At 38.2% G+C, this 25,462-nt stretch overlaps 1 protein-coding gene across 1 annotated transcript in view; it reads right to left on the bottom strand.

Annotated features, from left to right (window-relative positions):
• Positions 1-25,462, bottom strand: part of USP7 (ubiquitin specific peptidase 7) — a 77,319-nt gene that overhangs the window by 19,171 nt on the left and 32,686 nt on the right. The window contains exons 2-13 of the mRNA XM_061474120.1: positions 23,800-23,904; positions 17,796-17,994; positions 15,798-15,936; positions 15,008-15,096; positions 14,223-14,331; positions 7,610-7,740; positions 4,805-4,859; positions 4,228-4,308; positions 4,040-4,130; positions 3,199-3,281; positions 2,141-2,250; positions 1,093-1,249 (exon numbers count right to left, since the gene is read on the bottom strand). Coding sequence (XP_061330104.1) covers positions 1,093-1,249; positions 2,141-2,250; positions 3,199-3,281; positions 4,040-4,130; positions 4,228-4,308; positions 4,805-4,859; positions 7,610-7,740; positions 14,223-14,331; positions 15,008-15,096; positions 15,798-15,936; positions 17,796-17,994; positions 23,800-23,904 — 1,349 coding nt within the window. The remainder of the gene's footprint in view (positions 1-1,092; positions 1,250-2,140; positions 2,251-3,198; positions 3,282-4,039; positions 4,131-4,227; positions 4,309-4,804; positions 4,860-7,609; positions 7,741-14,222; positions 14,332-15,007; positions 15,097-15,797; positions 15,937-17,795; positions 17,995-23,799; positions 23,905-25,462) is intronic.

The following is a 25,462-nucleotide window of genomic DNA, read 5'->3' as shown; positions in this document are numbered from 1 at the left end:
AAAAAAATTTATATAAATATAATTTTATACACCACACAAAACCACGTTCTTGAATGGTAAATTACACCTATTTCTGACATGTCTCCTTGGAGTAATTAAAACAGCTCTTCAAGCAGCACGAGTTTAAAAAAAAACCTAGTTCAGTATCATTTGTTCTACCTGCTACTGGTGCTCAGCATAAGGCAGGCTGTACATACCAAATCTTTACTGAAATAGTTCAACATTTTACACTGAATATCAAAACCCCAATAATTATTCAACGAATTTTATCTTAAACAGCTATTCAAATACCAAACATTTCTATATGAATTAGAAAATTGATCTTATTTGTTGTAAGATAATATATAAAGCAGTGATGCACAAGATATCTAGTAATTATTTGTCCACTGAAAGTAATTTACAGCAAATTTTTGATTAAAACAATAAAGCCAATTAAGAAACAAACAGAAATTCACAGCAAAGTCTGACTTCTACTTTTACTGTGGACAGTCACATGCACACAAACGCAGTCAACCTAAGGGAAGAGGCATCTGAGCTATAAACAGGTACAATTAATTCATCTAAACTTGTAACAGTGGGACATGCAAAGATACTGAACTTCTGAGTCATGGCAACATCTGAAATATTCATAGTTGCTTCAGCATGAAGTCAGCCCAAGAAAGAATGCTGGATAAACTTTGATTGCAGCACAACTTCAATGCGTATACACACACTGAAGGGATTCCCTTACTTAAAAGTTTTGCCCAAAACATGTAACAGCAAAGATGAAGCTGCTCCTCTTAAGAAGGCAACTGTTTTACTGCCTTCAAATGCAGGATCCTCCCTGAAGAGCAAAAACTAGACACGCGGGCTGTTGTTGGCTTTTATTTTTTGTAAATAAGAAGGAAGTTTTCCAAATACATTTGAACAGGCACCAAATGAAAGAGTACCAAGCTAAGAACTAAATGAAGTCAACCCCTGTGAGATGAGGTGACTGTGCCAGCACACTCTTCCTTTTAGGGAACAAATATTCAAAGAACAAAGATTTGCCCATTACAAAAACTGCAAGTATTCACAAAGCACAAATATGTTCAGGCACTTTTCAATACTCACTTTGCCATCCCCCTTTGGATTTAAGTAAACAACATAATGTCCACCATGGTTATCTCCACTGTGTACCAGAACTGCATGGAGAATGTAATTTGCAGGATCCTTGGGATCTGTTTTTTGCAAAAATTCATCTAGCGGCAACTGTTCAGGAAACTCAAACCTAGTTTTGAAAAGAATTAAGCTGGTTATATTCATAGTAAAGACAGATGCATGTTATTACATAGGACATCAGTAGTTACTCTTAAAGCATGCTACAAAACCTGAACAAGCTACTGCTACAATGCCATTTCTATCCAGGATACACTGCTTAAAGTGGCAGATTTTATACTGGTTTAATATGGAATAAGAACAACCTTCATAAGCACCTCTGAAAAAGTATGCCCTCAGTTACAAGGGTAAGAGCACTTGAATTGAAATAGCACTGGTTTAGATTCACTGTGCCAAAGGAAGAAGCTCGGAACCTGTTATTTTCTAGTACATAAATACAGCTTTTCTAGCACAGGTAACACTGGACTGGAACCTGATTTTGGGATGTCTTTCAGCTGCTGCAGTCAACCTTTCTGGCTGAGACTGAAACTGTTGCAATACAGATTTAAGTCTACAATCAATAATGCACCTCCTTGAGAAATTTTCAGCCTCTACTTACAGGGAGCAGGCATGGAAATAAGATAGGAAAAGCAGAGGTCTACCTATTCATCCTATTTACCCTTGTGACAGCCAATGGGAATGTAGCAACCTCCCATATGTGCCACAGAATGCTCCACAAAGTACTAAAAGATGTATTCACTTGTTTCGTATTCACAACAACAGCTACAAATAACCGTTTGAGTACTGAATTTGTTACTCAGAACCTGAACATACAATCAGTGCAGTTTCTGGAGATCTCCACCATACGTGACTGTATGCACCTTCCTCAGAGTTGAATCCAAAATAGGATTTTGCCAAAGTGTTTTTGGTAAAATACATTCACAGGCCCAAATGATACACTGAACATCCCCCCCCCCCCCCCCCCCCCCCCCCCCAAAGCACAACAACCACCACCAGTAGTTACCTGTCATTTATCTTGATGTTTTGGTCAGTCTGAGGATCATACATAAATCTCATAAGCTGTAGGTGCAATACTGGTGGCAATGTTAGGAATTTCACACCTTTCTCTGCCTCCTAGACATTTTAAAGGAAACAGATGTTTTAAATTGCAACATTTTTAGCAACTCTCAATACTTGCTTACTACAGACACTTTTCTTATGGGCTTTTCTTTTATAGGCTTGACAACACCATGTGCAAAGAACAGTTCAAACCCTGGGGGGAAGTTAACTATCATAACATGGCACCAACCTTCCCAAGAGCTATTCCAGTAACACTTAGAACTCATTTAAATTTAGGCCATTCACACAAGTATATGTGAACACCTCACTGCAATAAGGGTGAGTTATCTGTATAAATAAAAAAGAATACAAAGGTAAAAACTCTATTTTGATCAATTAAAATTTTCACTTTCATTGCATCCTGCAAACAAGTATTTGGCCACCATGCCGCACCTTCCTAAGAACAGCTGAAGAATACATACTATATTACTGACAAAGCCTGGTATATGGAAGCTGGAGGAATAAGCTTTAGTAAAACATATTTTTATAAGGGACTTCAGCTTCCTGCAGTGGGTGCAGCAAAGTGCAGCTGAAAAGCTCAGAAACGTGTGCAAACATAAATGTGTGACATTCCAGGGGTTCATTTGGTGTTCTTGTTGAGGATAGAAAAATTACCTCCCTAGCATTACTTAAAGAGATATGCCACTATTTTACAAGATACACATAAGAACAGACTTCTCTTAGAGAAAGAACTTCTCAGGCCTGAGATCAGCAGAGAAGTTCAGCATTCTAGTCACTATAACACACGTATAAGAATAAAACTCATTGCTAATTAGATCGTTTTAAAATCCAAGCTCCATTTTAAGAAATCTAACAGATATTGAGAGGAGCTACATAAAAGGTTGTCTAAGGAGAAGCATCACCAAAATCAGTTGATACAACCTAGAATGGGTTTTGCAACATTTTTTGGCTACCATAGCTTTCTTATTTTATCAAGGACAGAGAAATAAATTTAAAAAATACCTGCAAGCCATGTTCTCCTGCATCATACTTGTTATCACCATCCAACTGCTCCACTGCAACGTAGTCAATGAAGGACTCAAAAACTGAAAGAACATAAGACGAGGGAATCGTAGGGAATAAGGAAGAAAAATGTAAGCATACTCTAAGCCTAAGGGCTTCACAATGTATTAATCAAGTAACATTAAAACATGAGTTCATGTTTGAATATTTGTCCTTATTGAAATTAAAGAATTTATATTGCTTAATAATGTCACAAAATGCACCAAACTGTAGGAACTCCCACTGCAAATGAGAATACCAACAGATTTTAAAATCACAGTTACAGCTGTCTGCCAAATCTCCTCTTCTCACTTTGCAACCGTTAAGTATCAAGGCTAGATGATTCCATTTGCTAGACTCAGCCTTTTTCGTGTCTTGTTTGCAAAGTACTTGGTAAAGCGATGATAGGGATCACTGTTATGCTGCTCCAATTAGTTCATTCTTTTTATTTGCTTACTGGTTAGATCTAAAGGAGAATCTATTACCTCCAAGTTCAACTTCAGATATAAACGATAACCTATTGTGACACTACTGTTACCACTATGGCACAGTAAGCACCAGGAAAACTCCTAAAATTCATAGTTTTATGAAAACAGGTAAGTGAGAGAATTAGAGAGGAAAGGAAATGGGAGAAGGGAAAAAAGGTTACGTAAGCAAAAAACTTTTCAGCAAAAATGTTTTCAATGAGGTGTCTTAAAACAATGATATTTCAAAGTGCTGAGCACCAGGAAAACCATTTGAAATTAACAGGCACTAAAAGTGTCCAAGACATTGAAATATTTGACTGATGCATATCACTTACTATTTTTCTTTCCCTTTATACTTAGCTGGATGTCATAATAATCTTCTATTCGTTCAGATCGATAGTCTACGTGTTTGCATTGGATGTAAGACTGCAAATAAAAAGAGAAACATATAGTTTCAACGTATACAAGTAACTGCTGACTTTAATTATTTAAATAAAAAACCCCTAAAGGATTAAATACATACCACCATCTTCCCTCTGAACAGTTTAGGAATAGTGCCTTCTACACATGTGCCTTTCATTTTATTTTCCACGTTGTCAAGCAGCTGAAAGAAAAATTAGCTTTTACATAGGATAAACTTGCAGGTTTTGGTGACTACTTCACTGATTAAGTCATCTGAATAAAAATTAAATATTAGTCTACTCTTATTGCCATCTCCTTTATAATCCTTCAAATCCCTGTCTTCCCCCTAAAAACTACATTGCTACATTCCTTCGAGTCTGGAAAAACTCACAAATGTAATGATGTATTTGTGTCTTCAAAACTGCATTTCGCTCCATGACTATACAAGAATCACAAGCATGCAGTCCTTTTATTTTCAGCCTTCTCTATCCTTTATGAATTCCTCACCCACAGAAAGCCACACAATCCCATTCTTAAAAAAGACAAAACAATGAAAAACCTCTGTGTCTGGGAGACTTAGCTTAAATTAATCAGTACATTCAGTACTACTAGAACTGTTACTACATTATATTATGTATACACAATATCAAGAGACAAATTTATGCATCACAGTTTAGTAAGAAATAGTAAAAACATACCACTCGACATAATTCCTGGACATCGTGTTGCATGAAGCTGTCTAAAGTTTCCCACCTTTGTAAGGCAAATTAATACAAAATTAGTATATTATGCAGAAAACTTATAGCTCAAAAGACCTTTTCATGATTTCTCAGCAGATCAAGAATTTAATACTCCGCAAGATGTAAAGATTCTGAGATTTAGTACTGGCTGATGCACTGTTTTTTTCAGGCATGTAGCATTTACTCGGCAGGAAGAAGGGGCAGTGAACTTGTAGGACATTCTGGCAGCAAGTCGTGCCCTCTCTGCCTTCCCTCTCTATGGATCTGGGGACAGGCACCAGGAAGGCAGTCAGAGGCAGGCTGCTGCTAGCAGAATTCTTGTTCCTGTCCACAACCTAGTCTCAGTTCACGTCAAAAACCTCTGAAGAAAGGGTCTGGGACCAATTGAAGGCCGTCAGAATTGATTCCGCAGCAGTTTGCTTCTAGCTGCCTCTCTTCTGAGGGCCCTTCAGGTGCAGTCAAGAAGTGTTCAAGGGATTATTGCAGCGCATGAAAAGTAGAAAATGGATTTATAGGAAATACTGGCTCCTTTGTGCTCATCTAAACAGTTAATCCTGAACTCATAGCACCTCAAGGATCCAAGGAGACATCCGGCTTCCCAAACTGTCCTTATGCAAGAACAGTCAGGTCAAAGGAGGGGTGAGAGCAACAGCCTGGCACACTGCATCAAGGGGTTTCAGCACTACTGCCTTGAATGAAAAAAGCAGCATAAACTGGTTTTAGTTTCCACATGAAATACTTTATCCTATGAACTCTGTAACCTAAATTCAAGAATACTTTTCAAGTCATCATTGCTAGCCATATGAGATAACCTATGTTTACTGTAGGTTCTAGCTTTAGCATGAGGTTCAACCCCAGCCTTTGAAGCCACAATCAGAGGGGTGATCAGGAGCAATACCAACTTTACCTTCCCCTCCCACTTTCTTCTTGCTGACTCACAGGGCAGCGTACTACTCCCAAAAGTGTGCCAAAACAACTGTGTAGTGGCCCACACTTAAACAAGCTGAAGGAAGGGACCTGTTGGATAATTAAGAATGAAGAACGGAAAACAATCTTCTGACTCCCTAGGCTTTCAATACTAGCCATCTTAAAGGTTACATTCTATTAGAATAAAATGGGGTTCCTTCAGACAATGGATTGCTTTCTACTCAAAGCAGCCAAACTTCCTTAAGAACTCTCAATGCCCAGCATGTAGATAGATCTCACAAGGCCAGAAACCCCTCTCTGATTTAATATGGTGAGAAAGACCAAATCTTCAAGCATAATCTAAACTTCCTTCCCAAGAATGAAGGCAGGCATGAACACACCTTTAAAACTTTGCTCTCGGATACAAAATTAAGCATCTGCAACACCCTTGGAAAAAGCCTTTTCATGCTACTAAAGATGGCAGGCACAGTTGGGATCTTAACTCAAGATGAAATATTTATAGCATCAGCAAGTCCTTCCAGTGTAACAGGACAGCAAAAATAAACTAAATAAACTAAACATACAGTGCACTAGTAGGAAGAGGGTATGACCAGATAAACATACAACATTGAAGTGGCTGAGGTGGTCTCATTTTAAAATTCTCCAAAAGGTGGAAAGTAAAGGTTATATAGATGCAAGGCTACAAGGAGTCTTATCAGGACAGAGCACTACTACAAGCTTTAGCAGAAGATGCAGGATGGACCCTATGTGAAAAAGACAATACAAACTTCCTACCTTTTTTTTAAATAAAAAATGCTTGTCAAATTAACACAGAAGTCTACAAATACTGGGCAAAGTAATGAAAATATAAACTTTTAGAACAGTTTAAGATAAAATCCTACACCTTGTTAAACAACATGCAAGAAGAAGGCTTGTAGAGGTTATGCTAATCTTAATCTTCTTTTCTAATTTGTGCTCAGCTTAAACATCAAGCTAGTAAAGAAAAAAAGTCAACACCCTCAATACAGCTATATTGTGAAATTCTAGAATTCCATGTCTAGAAGTTCCAGACCTAAAATTACACCCTGTAATTTTAAAATTACACCATCTCACAAGGAGTACCACAAGAAGTACCACCAGACTGGAAAAAATACCAGCCAGTGAACTAGATACGAGGCAAAAATTAAAACATACTGCAAGCATTTTTGTATCATTTTATGAAGGAAAAGAGGGTGTCAGAATGAGGAAAATGTGAAGAATTACTTTTGTGCGTGTGCTCAAACACCTTTACTTCATGCAACAGATACTCCTCTTAAGCTTTAAATCACAAAGCAGAATACAGCACTAAATGCAGAAATTGCGCACAGGCAAATATACATGCACCTTGGAGGTGCTATAAGGAAATGTTACAACTGTCATCAACGCAGAACAATAGAGAAATGCAAATTCCTGACATTTCTCTAAATTTAAAATGGATTTAGATTATAAAACCCCCAAACAACAACACACGAACTACAACGGCTCAACAACGTATTTTGTCCTGAATTTTAGATAAGTCAAATGTGCAATGCAATTTTCATGTAGTATGTAAACTATAACCCTGCTACTACCAGCTATGCTCATGTACCTTTCCCTTCCCCCCCCCCCCCCCCCCCCGAAACTGACTTTTAGATCAGTTGTCTTTGCTACTAACTATAAATACAAACCTATTTAAGTAAACTAAGGAAAGTTAGCCATTAACATATTCACTTCTCTGCACCTCTCTAAACCCAGCCTGATTTAAATAAAACCCTTTAAAAGAAAAGCTTCATGAAGTCTGTAACAGCCTAATAAATAGTCCAAATTTCTGCAACTTACCCAAAAGATTTTGTTAACTTTTTCGTTCCAACTGGTTTGTCACTATGTTGCAGCTCATAAAACACTCTTTGCAATGCTAAAGGAACACTTTTGGATGAATCATCTCCTTCTGTGGGCATCATGTACACAGCCTGAAAAAGCATTTAGTTCCATTAGTATCTAAGGAAAAGTTTAATGCTCATACTGTTTAATATATTATTTCCTCTTCAGCGACTTCCTTCATATCACTCCATTCAATTATCACTCCAAGAGACTACAAAAAATCTCATCCTGTAGTGTAAAAATATTAATTGTATGGAATGGCTTTTCTTAGCACACAGTGGTCAGACAGATGCAAAGAACAGATTCCATCCATGGTTATTTTATCTAAAACAGTTCTCTTATTCCACTATGGAAAAGTAAATGCATTAAAGCATTAACACCTTCAAACAACTTATCACTGCTGGCTGGTCGCAGTAGAAACCAGATATACGGATCAATACTATAGGCTTTTGAAAACAGCCAAGCTACAGCACAAAGCTGAGGCTATCTGTGAATACTGTCACCTATAGTGCATGTGGGGAAAAAACACAGAAAAACACATGAAACAATAAAGGGCAGCAAGCAACTGAAAACAGAAATGATCCAAAGAGAGGTGAAGGATGTCAGAGGAAGCTTTTGAGATTCCCCAATACATTCACTTTTACTTAATGTCATCACTGTCCAGCAAATAAACAGCTTAACAATTCACTTCTCTGATTATACTGATCTGGGAGGGACTGAGAACAAAGAAATTACACAAACAGACCCAATGGGGATTAAGAGAATTCAACAGGCACTGAAATGAGATTTAAGAAGTGTACACCAATATATCCAAGGAAAAGTTGCAGCCAAGAAAAGGTATTTACAGGGAGATGTTCATTTTGAAAGCTCTGGAAGGAGATTAGGTAACAACACATGAAAAAGTAAGGACTCGGATATTTAGTAGCATATGAGAAAATAACGTGTTAAGCAACAGAAAACTTACCACCTGAGTTTTTGTCTGTGAAGTAACAGGGAATGATACATTTCTACAAGTGAAGAGCGTAACTGGATCTCAATAGTTCTCACTCTGCTTCTGTACCAGCCTAGATTTCAAGAGGTGTCCAGCACCTCTAACTTATCCTGCACTTCAGCTTGCTATATAGAGAGCAAGGGTAATACTTCCACTACATAGCTGAATTGTTGGGGAAACACATTCATTGTTATATGAAAGCTCCGTACAGAGGTGGTGCTAACCAGATGACATAGCCGCTAGATAAAGACAAAGCTGATGCAAAAAGAACACAAGGGAGTGGCAAAAAAGGAAAGAAGAAAGAGAAAAGGCAAAGAAAGTTGCTGAGAAGTTGGCAGGCCAGTTTCCTATTCCAGTTCTGAATATCCACAAAAATTTTCAAAAATACAGCAACATAAATACTTGGAATAATATAAAATATCAGCAGAACAGCTACAGTAATAAGTAAAATAATTTTACAAAAATATCAAAAGTTATCATAAAGAAATAAAATCCCTTATATTCAGACAGAAAACCACTGTTTAATTATGTAACTGTTAAGCAATATGATAGTTCACAAGACTTTCATCTTTCAAGTTTTATATGCAACTCTCAAAATTTAACAGAGATGATCTAAAGCAGAATCATGACTGAACACTAGTAACTTCCACATTTTATGTTCCTACTTATTTGCAAGTACTTATGTACGTAAGAAAGAACACATAAATAGAAAAGAGCTGAAAGTTATCATCAACTTTTCTTGAAGGAGAGCCAACCTTACCTCCTTAAGATAATTTTAAGTACAGCCCAGCCCCACCTCTATGGCAGCAAAAAAGGCTTCTTTTCCTCTGCTTTAATTTTGAGACTTGCATAAACTGCTTTTTGAAATCTCATAAATTGAAGTAAATAGCATCTTCAATTTTATCACCAGCAACAAGTTGAACTGTTGAACTTCATGGCATTATTTTTGCCAACCCATCTGGCTAACTATCTGCCTAGTCTGGAAAAATTAAGAGAAAAACAGTATTTTTTTATGTAGCTGCACCAGCAATTTTTTTTTATGAGCCAAGATCTGCTTTAAGAGTTTGGAGTTTGTAGTAGTTCAGCCTGGAAGAGAACTCTGTAGGTTTTCAACTCTGCCCCTGTGCATAGAGGTGCCAAGTTCAAAGCTGGGTCCAGTTGCTCAGGGTCGTACCCAGTTCAGCTCTGAACACCTCCTGGAATGGAGGTCCCACAACCTCTCTACACAGCCTATTGTAAATTTTGGCCACCCATGTTCTGAAAATTCTTTTCCTAAGATCAGAACATAAAACTAAAAAAGAAAATTCTTTTCAATTGCTTCTCTGTTTTTTATCATCCAAATGCAGAGTTACACTTAACCGTGCTGATCTGGGCAAACTCCAATTCAAATATGAATAGCTAAAATGATACCTTTGATTTTGCAACAAAAAGTTATTTTTTGCTTTAAAATATGAACATCAAGTTGGCATCTTGCAAAGTGAATTTAACCTCTTGATGCCCCTGGTTTATGAACTCTTTTATGAGCTGGTATTTACTGCCTAAAGGTAGATACAGGAACTAGTTGAAAGACCAAGCCTCAAATCTTCCAAGTCTTTTTAATCAGCCTCTATTAACTGTTTTTGTCATCTTACCAATGCTTTTAAAACCCCAAATATATAGTAAGTTACCTGCTATGTTTAAATGAAGATACAAAAGTCACATAATGAATACAAATACAGCCAGTACTGATGCATTCTCATAACATAAATATTAAAATGCTAAATATTTTTCATAACAAACCAAGATGATACTACAGGTTCAAAGTCAACCTACTTGTTGACTCTTTTATCACAAAGATATAATGCGAGTTCAGATTACCTTGACAGTTAATCAAAATTAGATCCTTTGCATTTAGTTCTAATTTGCTTTCTTCATATACCATCTGGACAATTAATTCCTTTCCCGTAACTCTCAAGAAATATTAAAGTAATAAGTTACAATTTACTTACAATTACTGCATTCCAGCTACCATTAAATAAAAACACCAGCTTTGTTTCTTCTGAAATCCTAAACATGTTACTACAAAATAAACATTTAAAGCACAGCCCTTCTTTGGTACTTCATTCTGTTTATGTAGATAAACAGTATCAAAGCCGATTTCTCAAAGCTCAAGTGTTTCTCCAATCTAAACCAAACACTTTTCAAATACAATGCTCTACAAACTTTTATTTTTATGCCTTACCCTCCCAACTCTGAAAGTTTGACCTCAAGAACAAGGAGAGAGGATTGTGATCCATTTGAAAAAAGCAGAACGTCTAATTTAACACCTGAGAAGTTCCCTCAGGAAACAAACACAGAAGAGTGACAAGAACATGTACAGGCAATGGCTATAAGCAAAAGGCACATAGATATGAGAAGAATTCTAGAAACTGATATGGTAAAAGAATGCTATTGATAAGCTTGAACATACTGCTTAAAGTCAAGATGACTACTTGAAGAAGGGAAGAAAATACTATGTATGAAATTCCAATCTAAGTTAAAATACACTGGACAACTTGAGGAGAGCCACATCAGGGAGAAATGTACTGGACCAGTATTCCTGATTTTAGTATAGTGTCCTGGGTTCAGCAGTTGCAGCCATTTTTCTCCTTCTTAGTCTGTGTTTTGACTTTTGGCCTGGGAACAGTGCTGATAACAATGATGTTTTAGTCTGACCAAGGACTTTGTGAGCCTCATGCTCTGCCAGGGAGGAGGAGAAGCCGGGAGGAAGGAGAGACAGGACACCTGACCCAAATTGACCAAAGAGGTATTCCATACCACAGCACGGCATGCCCAGGATGTAACTGAGAGTTACCCGGAAGGGCTAGGGCACTGTGGGGTTGGACGAGGTATGGGTCGGTGCTTGGTAGGGTAGGGTGGGACAAGCTATCGGTCAGCGGGTGGTGAGGTGCTGTGTTCTCTTCCCTTGTTATTTCCTTCATCATTATTATTATTGGTGGTAGCAGTAGTGATCTCTGTTATACCTTAGTTACTAAACTGTTCTTATCTCAACCCATGAGAGTTGCATTCTTTTCGATTCTCCTCTCCATCCCTTCAGGAGTAAGGGGAGGGCAAGAAGCGGGGGGAGTGAGTGATCGAGCTGTCTGGCTGGGTTTAAATCACGACATATAGTTATCCAAACATTCTGCAATGTTCTCATGAATTGTAAGGAATTTTTCAAAGAAACAGCAGAGAGTTTTAAGATGGACTTAAAAAAGACTGGAAGCAGCTACATGTACTGACTGATCGCTGACAGACATGGGAAGGCTCATGTAAACATGGCTCATAATGAAACTGGGACCAATTTTAGAAGTTACCACTGTCCTTAGCCTAGGTGGAGTACACTTAAACATGCATTTATCAGTTACAGGCAGACAAATAAAGATACTCTCTGAAGAGAAATTTCTTTTGCTTTGTCTGCCTAGGGTTTAAACCATGACAGTTCCCTACCACTGAAGCCACCTGGCGGCTAATAAAGGGAGGATCTCATTCCAAGTACCTAAGAACCTTCCATCTGCTGTCTAAAAACAGAAAGGAAGGAAGGACTTCTCCATCCATCCCCACCTATGCTTCATCAGAAGCTGACTTTCAATAGGTATGTGCTTGCCTTTGCTTTTGTTCATTGCTTTTCCAGATCTACTCCTGACAGCAGCTTTCCTGTTAACAAAGCTCTAAGTAACAGCAATAGAAATCATTATTTCTTCTAAATCAAGAGGATTAACAGAAATAATGGAATTGGTGATAAGCAAACTAAATATACTACACATTTTCTTTTTTCTTTCCTGTTTTAAGAGGAACAGCTTTGCTCAAAGTGAAAACAAGAAATTAATCTTCTCAGAGAAGATAACTACTGATTTTCCCTTATCTGTAATAATGGCAAACAAGAAGTAAAACTGTCTAAAACTACCACTAGTCTGTTCTGTTTGTGGGGGATCCAAAAACCTGAAGTACAAGCAAAGAATGAGGCATTTCAGCTGATGTCCGGTAACATTTTCATAAAGGAAGCTGCAGTGACCAGCTAGTAAATCAAGCTTTCTCGTATGTTCACTCTTCAGATATTAACACTCCCTAGAAGCTGATACTTATTTGGGGGCTGGAGAACTGCAGGGAAATGCCTGAAAAGATTAGTTCAGTTGAAACAAATCTGTATCACAAAAAGAATTTCTTCTTCACAGAACAAGATTATTTCATGGTTCATATTGATTTACTGACTACAGACAGTCTTGAAAGGAACTACTCAATTGGATTAGATGTAGCTATTATAAGAACACATCTTTCTTTCAAGAGCCAAGTGAAGTTGTCCAAAAACATAAAATGCACAAACATTGTGAGTGCTGAACAAAAGGAACAGGCGTTATAATGAATGATAAGCTGAATGAGTATGTTATAGATCTTGCAAGGAAGAAACAGGTGCATCATGTGAAACAAGTGTTTATTCCTTGTGCATGGCATTGGTAAGATCTTAGTTACAGTCTACTGGAGCTTGATCTGCTATTTTTTGCAATGCTTCAGAGTAAGCAGCATGCTGCAAAAGAGAAAAAAGAAATCCCAACTGGGACACTTAAAGGCCAATGATCTAAATAATGATGATTCAAAATCCAAGACAGTGGAAAGTAGGTACATTAAAAAGGGAAAAGTTGGAGAAAGAAGTGAAATGGAAATGTAATAATTAGTATACACAGAAAAAAGTGTAAGTCAGAACAGCTCATTTTCACTGAGATACAATAAGCACAGGAATGTGCAGAAGTTTGAATCAGGATAACTAGGACACTCCAATATGAACTAAATGGTGCAGTTACATTTCTTCCCAAGTATATCCCCTCTTTCAGATAGTCACCTCCAGTCAAGTCATCATTTATGTTTTTATTCTATTAAGGCTACTGCACTATTCTAAAATGATACATTAGCTAGAATATTTCATCCTGGGTTTGAATGAGATACTCATTAAGCTGATATTTAAAGTTTTTCCAGCAAAGAAATAACAGTAGGCAAACTACACATGAATGAAGGAAATACAAAATTATGTTTACTAAAATTATATGGCTTTCCATAATTAGAGATGCTAACCATAATAGCAGGAAATTCAACAGCATAATAAAAATTAAAATGCACAAAAAAACCCTTGCAAAGGTTGTACATGTTTATCTTTTCTATACACTCACTGTTCGTGGGCTAAGAAGTCATAATTGATTTCTCTATTTTAACTATATCAAAAAAGAGAAATTACTTCCATCTCTGACCTGCATGATGTAGTCATCCTTCCCCACTCCCCAGCAATTTGTAGCAATATGAACCCGTAATACAGTTTAAGAAACACTCCTTGAAGGCAGATCTTCACCAGGTACTCTGTTTACTTTCACAGAAACCAAAAGTTTACATTCAACAAACTGCAGAAGTTAAAAAACAAGCTTTCTGCACTCAGGTTTAAGTAGAACATGTATCACCATTTAAGTCACTTCTCCAAAAGGATGAAGGAAGCAAAAGGAACATATAATTCTGTTTTGAAGCATTTATACTGTATATTTCAATTAGCAACCTTGTTTCCTTTTACATATTAATTACCTTTCGTAGCTGATTTGTGAAAAATAAAGTCTGTAACAAACTGTTCATGTAACAAGTTGCTCCCTGGTTCTTCAGGCCAACATATCCTGTGTGCTTCTTTGAATCCCACCTAGGAAATAGTTAGTTGTTAAAACAAGATAGTTCTTTACTAACTATAACAAAGAGTACTTGTTCTATGGTAGTACTGCTGGTAGGTATCAGCTACTCTTCTCTACTACTTCAGGTTCCAATTAACTATACTTCACTCCTGCCTGCTGGTAACAACAGTGTGCAATCAAATGTTTTGCAATTTTGTTACATTTTCTTTTTACAGATGTGCTATATGGCAAGAAAAAAAGTATAGTGAAAGCACACTGGAACTCAGAGCTGTACTTTCAATGGCCAGTCTCATTTCAGTACAACTACTGTTTACAAGTGACATTAAGTAGAATGACTCAGATGAGGCAGTTTTAAAGCAACTGTAAAGCAAGGCAAGTTGGACACCAGAGCCACAAGTGTCTAAAACCCTTACCAGCTCTAAGATCAGAAATGGTGAGGCTAGATAAATTCATAGAGAATTTGAAAGCTCCACAACACTATGCTGACTAATGCAAGCTGAAGTTTAACCTATGCAAAAATCTGTGTGATTAATGAAAAATACTGCCATGTGAGAATTCACCAATTAGAGATAAAGTGAGAAAGTCTAATGAGAGCTACAAATGTTAATAACACAAAATACTTGAACAATTTTGAGCAACATAAAAATACTAGATTTAAGAATTTTATGTTTAAACAAAGATACTTACGCCACTCCATGTGGAGCATCTGCTTGAACATAGACTTCAAAAGTAACTTTGTCCTCTTCTATAAAGCCTTTTTCAGGATCAGTGACTTCCTGTAAAACAGGAATAACCCACGAACATGAAAACTGGAACTTGCAACTTGACTGTAGTGAAGCAACCAGTTAGACATCACTTTCTAATGTGCAGGCCTGAGCTATCAGCAGTAATAAAATGAAGAAAAACTGAAGGGCAACAATAAAACTGTTCTTCAGCTCAATATACATTAATTCTTTTCATGTCTCAAGTCAGGAATCTTGTTCCTGGCTTTTAATATTCTGCAGTACTATTTCAATTTTTTGTGGACACTAAGAGTCAGTAATCAAAGGCTCTGCTGCTTCTCACCAGTATCTCAGACAGATGAAAATGCTTAATAAGCTGTCTCAATTCGAGATAAGCCTTAGTAGCATTTATTACTAGGGCATTAAATATGTGTACACATACACAAAAATACAAGGAAATGCAAGAAAATCTATGTTGTTTTGGAATGACACTGACTATCACAGTGAAAATAAAAAAAAGCATTTAGGTATGCAGGAAATAGTAATGAGGGAGTATTTAAATCACAACGTAAGTAAAAGCCATCTACAACAATTAAGTACAGGAACTTATGAGAAACTGAAAAAGAATCTACAGCAATGACAGGAAAAAACACAGCCTGGAGAAAATCCTTTTCTACAGGTATCTTAGTACCCACAAGTCCAAGTTCAAAAATGTTCCTATCTAGCAATAGGTTAATGCATGTCCAATTACTTACACTCCAGGCCATGAAGTTGGAAAAGCCCCAGTCATTTTCCTTATGAAAAAACAAGTGACTAATACGACGACTGAATGATTTTTCATCATCCTTGTAGTTTATTATCTTGAGAACTGCTTGTGCATGACAAGACCATGACCTATAAATACAGCAGAAACATTTGAAACTCAGAAACAAGCTTTGCATAGTCACTGAATAATATTTTTTTGTTAGGGATTATGGGACATTACTTTCACATACAGGATTCCCCCCCCCCCCTTAGAAGTTAAGATTTGGTTAATTGTTATCGAGGACATGAATCCCTGGGGCTTTCGGATGGCACACTATGAGTATGAATCCAGAATGGAGATTTTCTGAGGGCAACAATGTTGAGAAAATACTGTCATGCAACTGCAGGTAACAGTGATTTAACCTAAATGCTGTCTGAGGTGAGCTAATTCTGATCTACTGCAATATAGATGGTTAGGCCTTCTCTGTAGTAGTCACCAAGTAGTGCTGGTGTCTGTCTACAGAGTGTGGTTAACTCAGCCTTTCAATAAGGAAAGGAGGATGCGATTCTAACCTCCCTCCAACAAGATAAACTCTCAAAACTGATTTTCTCAGAAGCACTCCTTTATGACCATTCTTGTTCAAATTCATCCCACCTGTGCAAGACAATCAGACTGAATATCAGATCACACGTGGTCTTGTCACTGCCTGATGCAGGGACATTACTGCTTGCTTAGCTCCTCCAGCTGCACCTTAGTTGATACATCTGAAGATCACATTAGCCTTGTTCTGCGACAACTTGCATGTGAACCATTTCTGTGACTAGTGGTTCACTAGTTGTGACACAACTTTCTTCCTTACTGCTTGCACCAAGCACTCACATTTTAGATTACAAAACTGATGGAAAAGAGCAACTTACTATTCAGTGTGAACTACAAGTTGTGTGAAATTTGGCGACAGAATGGAGCTACTCTATCGGAAAGGATACCTATGAGGGTTTTGCACTCTAGCTGGATAAGCTGCAGTAATGTCCCAGAAGTCTGTATTTATCTTTTAAATTTCTATATTATTCACACAGATTGCATGGAGGACTCCAATAACATGAAGATACTCCAAGGGCTGGAACACCTCTGCTCTGGAGACAGGCTGAGAGAGCTGGGCTTGTTCAGCCTGGAAAAGAGAAGGTTCCAGGAAGACCTTAGAGCAGCTTTCAGTGCCTAAAGGGCTGACAAAAAGCTGGAGAGGGGCTTTTGATAAGGACTTGTAGTGACAGGAGAAGTGGGAATGGCTTTAAACTGACAGAGGGGAGATTAAGGTTAGATCTTAGGCAGAAGTTCTTTCCTGTGAGGGTGGTGAGGCGCTGGAACAGGTTGCCCAGAGATGCTGTGGCTTCCTGATCCTTGGCAGTGTTCAAGGCCAGGTTGGACAGGGCTTGGAACAACCTGGTCTAGTGGAAGGTGTCCCTGCCCACGTTCAGGGGGGGTTGGAAGTGGATGAGCTTTAAGGTCCCTTCCAACCCAAACCATTCTATTTACAATTCTAACATGCATATATCCACATCTTGCTTGACAGGCAATGAACTCCTTAAACAAGAGATGACTACCTCATACACTGCTCTGCTTCAGTTGTAAGCAGTTACCTGCTCACACACTTTACAGGGCAGGATTTTAGCTCTGCGGGGTTAGAGAAGCTCCAGTACCACCTCAATCTGAAACAAACCCAGAACTTTTGCCATTCCAAGAAAACTATCAAAGACTTCTCCACGCACCCAGCAATCAAACAAATGTATCGAAATTCTACCACAAACTTGAGGCTACACAAGCTACTTTTAGCTCCTAAAGAGAGGATTACTCTTATGCTTTAGGATTTAGAAAGGTCAGGGGGAAAAGGGGGAATCAAATCCCTGTGAGAATTCTTTCCTCTTGCAGAGAGGTAAAATATTCTTTTTAGATGCAATGCAGATTAGCCAGTAGCACATGAGGGCCCATACAGTAATTAAAAGGGTCTTACGTGGAATCAGATTCAGCATTGCATTGAAGGAAGAATCCTACACTTTTTTGGTGTGGTCTGTCCGGGTAGAGTCGTGGCATAACCATGATCTTCCATGGCAAATTCCGTACAAAGCAGGGAGGACTGAGAACTGACTCGCTCAATCTGTTGAAGCGTTCCACTGTAAACTGAAATGTTGCTTCTGATCGCCAACTTGTGTCTGGAACAAACACATACGCAATTATTTGAAAAGAAAAAACCACACACCAAAACCGATATGTTCTTCACTCCAAAATGCCATTTTCAACAATCATGCAACACAAACATGTTTTATATAGTGGGATATTGGAAGCAACCAAATAAAACCCCAAACCCTGACAGGCACAGAGCAACTGAAGCTTTGATTTTTAGTTTTAAAAAACACTGCAACATCCTTCAGGAAAACAGAGCACTGGAAGAGCATTCCTTTTGTACACTATTTTCTTAAGTAATTCTTTAGCACCTAATACCACTCTAGTTTCTTCTAAAGCAGTGGGTACAGCCAAACACTTTACAACTCAAATCATAGCCCACTCTAACTCTTCTTGCTGTGTAGTATCTTCCCAGCCAAATTTAAGTTAGCTCTTTGCATGAACCAAGATGTGCAAAGGATTTTCACAATCTCTCCAACTATCGATAGGGATATGTAGATATATATGCCCTATCGATATCAAGGCACCATTTAGCTATTTCTTGCAATAGTATCTTTTCAAGTAGATGAGCCCCAAATTTTGAGGAGGGTTTGTTGGATTTTTTTTTTCTTTTAAAATCTCATACCAGTTTGCTGAAGAATAGCTCAAGAGTAGTGTCTTCACTGTGGTATGTGAGCATTTTAAAGAGTTTTAGTGATCTAAAACAAAGTTAAATGAGACACTTCTTTTTAAAATGGCTTAATTTGACACACACAAACTAATTTTGCCTTCTTCTCACATCCCCAGTTCTTCATATATTACCATCTGTTCTGCTTCTGTTGTACACAGCTATAACAGGGTGCTGAAGACTGCAACACCTTCGGGAAGGCACAAAGCTGGGCTCTCTTTATTGTGACGTGCCTCACTGACATACAGGGAGGAAAACCCTGCAACTTATCCCAAGAATTTTACAGGGCAGGGATAAACCAGAGTACACACAAGACACTTCCCTCTTTTCCATGGTTCCAACTTCACACCCATGTAACAGGGAAAGATTTGCTACTATGTGTACAGAGGTTCGAGTACCATATAGGGCAGCAAACAAGCACCCATGGTCAGACTGCTATGCTTGCACCACCTATGGGAGATGCACAGCTCAAGCAGGTATGTCACAGTGACATCTGAAATCAAAAGCACTGATGTACAACACCACCAAGATCCTGAAAATCAGATCACAAAAGGATGTGACAAGGCGCACAGAATCCAAACATGGATTATTTCCCTACACTCAAAGCAGTCCCTCACTCGAAGCTTTGCATGGCACCAGACACTGTTGAGTGATTTTTATTAAAAAACAGGCAAGCCCTTACTTAAAAAATTAAACTCTCTTGATTACCACATGCAACAGTGTAATGAGTATACACTTCAATGCAGAAAATTAACAAGTTTTGCCCACCACTGCTGGGGAGCTTTGGCAGACTCTTCTCCCTTGCAAATCAGTTTTCTTTTCAAGCTGTTGTCCTACTTCTTTATCGTGATCTTGGCAACACAGTTGATCTTATTTGTGTATGGCCTGACAGCACTAAACATTCCCACTTATCTCTTGAAAGTAATAGTACTATAGCAGAAACAGGCTTCCTCTCCTCTCTACACCTGCAATGACCTTCACATTACTGTGCGTTACCTGCTTCCTCAGTAACAGAAGAGTTCAAAGGATTAGTCCTCTTTCCCCCTGCATGTAAGTGTAGCTAACCAGTAGTCTATCACGTACCCAAAAAACTGCTCCCTGCCCATTTTACCTACTCACTGCCTGTTGACAGAGTAGACAGCTGGTATCCTACATCCAAGAGACAGACAGGTTGCATCCAAAGGAGCTGTACACTCTCACACTTGATTGGCAATGGTTAGAGATCAATCCTACATCACTCGTATCTCGAACCAGCTCAAGAACGCCTCCCTGCTCACGATCAAGATCGGTACTTCTGGGCATAGTCTAAGCTTCAAAAAAACGAGCCAATCAAGTTTGCTTTCTGCCTCCTTTGATGCAGCTTTCAGAGCACTTCAGTACAAGGATGCAGCAGTGCTGCCATGGTGTCAGCTAAAAACAGCAGCCCACGCAGCATCTGCAGAGGCTTCAGAGAAAGTTTATTTCTTGATTTCTTTTCAGGAAAGCCTATGCATGAGAATTCACCAGGAAAGTGTACTCTTCTCTGTAAAATATTTGAGCAGTGACTAGTAACCACTCCACAGAAATGCAGCCTCATAATGTAAGTCAACCCTAAAACAGAAGTTTGTTTAAAAATACATAACACAATCCCCCAAAGTAACAACCTCCCTTTCCTTCCAGAAAGCCCTTATTTCAGCAAGTGTAATTGATTAAAACATTTGATGAATATACTGAGCACATAAATAAAAACTTTTTCACTATTTTTACAAACATGTCCACCAGTTTCCATAAAAGACTGCAACTGGCGGCAGGATGATATAGTAGCAGTTGATGAGTAAGGCTTCTATAAATCCCTGAACTACAAACATATGACATATGACACGTGGTCCTGAACACAAGGTAAAAAGAACAGACTCGACTGACCACACTTGGTGAAGTTACATGCAATGGATTATATCTGCTATATGGGAAAGATTTTTTCACTGATGAGGTGAATGTCATGTTTAGCACTTTAATGTTACAAAGTTCCTTCAAATCAGATCCATCTACAGAATGTGATCCATTTTAAGACTGAAGTACACTTTAAGCAGATTTCTTCATTCTCTTAGTAAATGTGGCTATCTTTAAAGTACACTGAGGTTATTAAAATATTCTGAACCTGAATTATTAATGGAGAAACTGGCTGAATATTCTATGAATATTTTAATAATGATCCACATACAGCATGCAATACTAGCAAATGGCTAAGACTGATGTTTCCAAAAGCCTCCTAGCTGCTGCAATTCTTCACAGAAATGAGACTTCAGTAGGTAATTGCAAAGCTGTGAGTTTATGTTTAGCTAGGGACCTTCTGTTTGAACTTTAACTTCCACAATAATTTATTCTATGTGCTGTTTTGAATACTGATGGCACTTGCAAACAAAATTTTATCAGAACCTTGTTTTTATTATTTTTTACTTTACTTGCAGAAGCTGCTATTCCAGATCACAAAGCCTGGGTCCTTTAGGCATTCTCTGTACAAAGCATAACACATTCCTTCAGCTGGTTCTTTTTAACTAGCAAGACATCACACATAGCAACAACAGGTTCTAGTCAAACCCCTTGAGAGAACACAGCCTTATCTGAAGGTCCTGTTGGGTGGTCCACTGCTGCTCCCATTATGTGTTCTTCACAATGCCTGTGGTTAATGCCTAGCAAAGGGGGCGAGAGCTGCACTTCCCCCCTTCCCCCCAGTCTTACCAGTAATTTCTTTTTATGCTAAGCAGAAAGAACAAAATAACCTCAGAAGTCTCTTGAACTCAGAAATTCACCAGAAAGCTGGTTTCTATGATCCGGTTGGAAGCTTCAACCTTTTATCTTACTCTTCACTTCTTTCACAGGAACCATTAAACTCATTAAGACTTTCACTGAAGAGGTACCTACGTTCTCTTCATGCATTCTTTATCAGCTCAGATTGATCCGACTTGCTATGAATAACAGCAGTGGAAAACACAACATGTTTATCAAATGTCTCCCTCCATTTTTTCCTATCTTGAGAATCTCCAACCTGTCCATTAGTTGTGTACATCATGCTGCAAACCAGGACAGCAAGAGAACAAACAGCAAGAGAGCAATTGCACTCATGTGCAAATAATGCAACAGCAGGCAACTAATCTGATTTATAAGATTTGGAAAAGAGGCATCAGCCACTTCCATGATGCAAGTCTTCAGGAATGTTTTTGCATTTATAACATTTTGCAATAACACTATTTTCCATGTGTCAACGCAAACTTTAACAGCACCAAGATGTAGTCAGACACTCCTTATGCAAATATGATAGCGAGGATCTACAAGGACTGCTTAATAAACACATTTGAACCCCAAAAGATATTCCACAGCAGAGTGCATCAAAGCTCCTGACCCTACAGAAAGTCCACAAATACGTAAGTACCCCCATAAACACAGAATCTTCCACAAGCTTTTTGCCGACTATTGTCAGATCCTCCCTTCTACCTACTGTGACTCCTTCATATCCAGTTCTCTGAGCTGAGTCAAGTATTTGATACATGACAGAAAACTGGCTGACAGTAGCTCTTTGGTTAAAAGTCACCATTACTCTGAACGAAGAGGGGTACATATGATTACATGACACCCTGGACATGGCCTCGGTTTCATCTGCTGTTTCTGTAGCTTAAGTCCCTTTTGCTTCATTTATGCAAGTACATACAGACCAACTTCTGGACAAAATTTTGTGCTAGTTGGCAGGCATGTTATCTACTAGCTGTATTGATAGCAAACACTTATCAGGCTTTCTACCTATAAACATTACTGAGAATAGAGCTTCAACAGAAGTGTCCTTGCCTGTCAATGTCCACCCATGTGATCTTCCCTCCAAACACCATGGCCTGACAATGACATTTAGCTTCTTTTGTAGCAGGTAATTTGATTCTGATAAAAACAAAATTCCCTATTTCAGCCTCAGCTAGTTACTCTGAGCAAGAAATCAAAGCCCTCTGAATGAGATCAGGCAATCAGACATGAAAAAATTTCATAGACTCAGCAGACCTCATTTTTACTTTATTGTGAGAATATGATCATAGGAAACTTTCTCTTTGACAATGATATGGAGGAAATTCAACCATGAGATGCTTTTGTCCTGAATTTAAACCATATTCTCTAAATGGAACATTACTATTTTCTATCAGTATTCTACTATACGTTTCATGAATACATGAAAGTAAGTACATTTCTGACCTTTAACCACAAACTCTCATTTTTCCTAACCAAAACTGATCAACATTTTGCACAAATCTAACTAAAAGTTTAAGCCTAGTCCTGAATGTACTATCCTCTCACAAGACAGCAGAAATAAAAAATCAAAGGGGAAGAAATCCTACTCATACTTTGTCTCCTTTCTCCAATTCAAATTTCATGTAATTCTTAAAAAAAAACCACAGTGTCCCCCCCCCATATCCTCTCCTATAAAAAAAAAAATTATTCTACGTTTTCCTCACTAAACAACAGACTTAAGTGAATCAAACTTATCATCCCTCTTTAAATAAGCCCAGACACATCCACTTCAAAATTATTTGATCTTCTGCAAAAGAAAAAACCCTGTATACCCCTATTTTCATTGAACAGGCCAACAAAAGTTTCACAAACACATCCCCATTTGTTAACTGGATATTAGTACATACTTCTTCATTTGCATTTGCAAGTAAAAGGGCATCAGACCTGGGGCGGGGGGGGGGGGGGCAATGTTCCTCAACAGAACAGTTACCACTGACTTACCATACCAAGTCAAACACTGATCACAGATGCCACCTGACAAGAGAGTGGGATAGATAAGGATTCTAAATGTCCTGAAGGAACTGCATAACTGATACAATTACCATGCAGCCAAGCACCAGCTGCAGGCTGTTTAAAGGGACATTTATCACAAAATGTAACAATGGACAGTATCATTTTCAGCAATTTTAAATTGCCTAGTAGGAGTAAGAGGAAAAAAAAATTCCAAGCCCTCAGATGCTTAATCCTACTGTATAGCTATGCTAAAAGGATGCCTACACAGAAAACCATAACTACAGAAGGTTTCATTTTTTTAATGAGCTGCAGCTCAGACAACACATGTAAGACTGGGACCATTTTATCCCCAAAAATCATAGAAATAAGCCAACAAGCCGCAAGTTTTTAGCAAATATTTACTTACCATCTTCCATGTCTTCTTCAGTGTTGTTATGTCCATCAGCCATTGCTACGTTCCCGTTAATGACAGGATTTTGAGTAATTCTTGGAGGATCATCTGTATCTCCAGCTAACACAGAAAAAAAACCAAAAAGTAACAATTAATCAGCTACACTAACATTTCTGTTTCAGGTAGTGCTTATGAGACATGCAAATGGCATATTTTAGTGCAAAACAGCATACAAAAAACAATGGTACTGATACCCATCTAACTGTAAAATTCCTCAAATAGGTAAGTAGTTATGGATGAAACAAAAAGTCCACATTAATATGGAATACAAATACGAAGAATAGAAACTTATTTTGTAGTTTCCAAATTGTCTTACAGTCAGCATCTTATCATCAAGTCTCATTAAATAAAAACAAATTTTTAAATTACTTTTTCTGGAGTTCCACATTTTTATACAGGTACAAATTTCAAATAGGAGATTTTCTAAACCGACTATTTATTTTAAGATGTCTTTGGTGTTACTTTAAAAACAAACAAGCAACCTAAACATTTAATCAAATGTAACAATAAGATTTATATTTTACTTGGGCAAAATTGGAAAGGAAATCCTTTACTATCAGGAACATTTCAGACGTAATATTTTCCAGTTTCTAGCCATCACTACTATGAAGTTTTCCTCCAATAACTGTTTAAAACATATGTAAACACCACTGAAGAAATATGAAACAACCCCATGAAATAAGCCCCTCATGATTTTAAAGATACATTGCTTCGACTGAACAAGCATCTTCCTGATTTATTCAGCGACTGAAGAACACCACCTCCTATCACTGCACACCAAAAGCTGATGGATCATTTCAGTGTAACTGCAGGGAAGTGGATATATTTTTTAACAAACTGTTTTTCATAATCAAATTGTAAAACCTATAATCTCTTGCAACCACCCCAAGGCCAAGCACACCTTAAAAGACACTCTCTGAGAAGTTTCTGTTAACTATACCAGTCCTGCTATTACCTTGTATATTCTGCTACACCACACCACACCAACCCCACCCCATGCCCAGTCACTGGTGTCTGTAACTAAGAACGATTTTATACACAAAAGCTACACACGAGTTATTGGCTGTGTGGGTCCTCAGGGCCGCAGGTAACCTTCTCCTTCAGAAGTTAACTGTTCCCGAGGAAACACCACGATTTCTGCTAACGGGAACCTGGTCACGGTGCTGCCCCTGTCTGTCAGCACCATGGACAGCGCTGCCCTCCACACCCGTGTCCATGCTCCCGCCTACGGGCCACCGGTGACGGGTACCGGTCCCTTTCCAAAGCTAGGGAACTAAGGCCAAAGCCATTGTAAGTCACACAAGAAGCAAAGCAGGATCAGTTGCATTTGCTTCACAGACTACCCTCTCCTCACAGCCACGCTGAGGTGTGTGCAACAAGCTCCTGCAGCCTCATTCCAATTCACAGCACACAAGATACTTTCACAACCAGCATTCCTAGTCTGATTATTTACTCTTCAAGTAAAGCCACAGAACTAATAACCACTACCCTGAGCGTGAACAGAAACAGATCAGGTTAGAGATTTACTTCTGGATTAGAGGTACAAGAGATCACGCACTTAATGCTCAAACACAGCTTTTCAAAAGCTTCCCAGGATGCAGCAGATCCTGCTAAGGCA

Source organism: Pezoporus flaviventris, unplaced genomic scaffold (genome assembly GCF_033815535.1).
Source record: "Pezoporus flaviventris isolate CSIRO_AGI_PZ_B2104156 unplaced genomic scaffold, CSIRO_AGI_Pfla_v1 ptg000078l, whole genome shotgun sequence".
Classification (NCBI taxonomy): Eukaryota; Metazoa; Chordata; class Aves; order Psittaciformes; family Psittacidae; genus Pezoporus; species Pezoporus flaviventris.
This window is presented reverse-complemented; position numbering and strand designations above follow the sequence as displayed.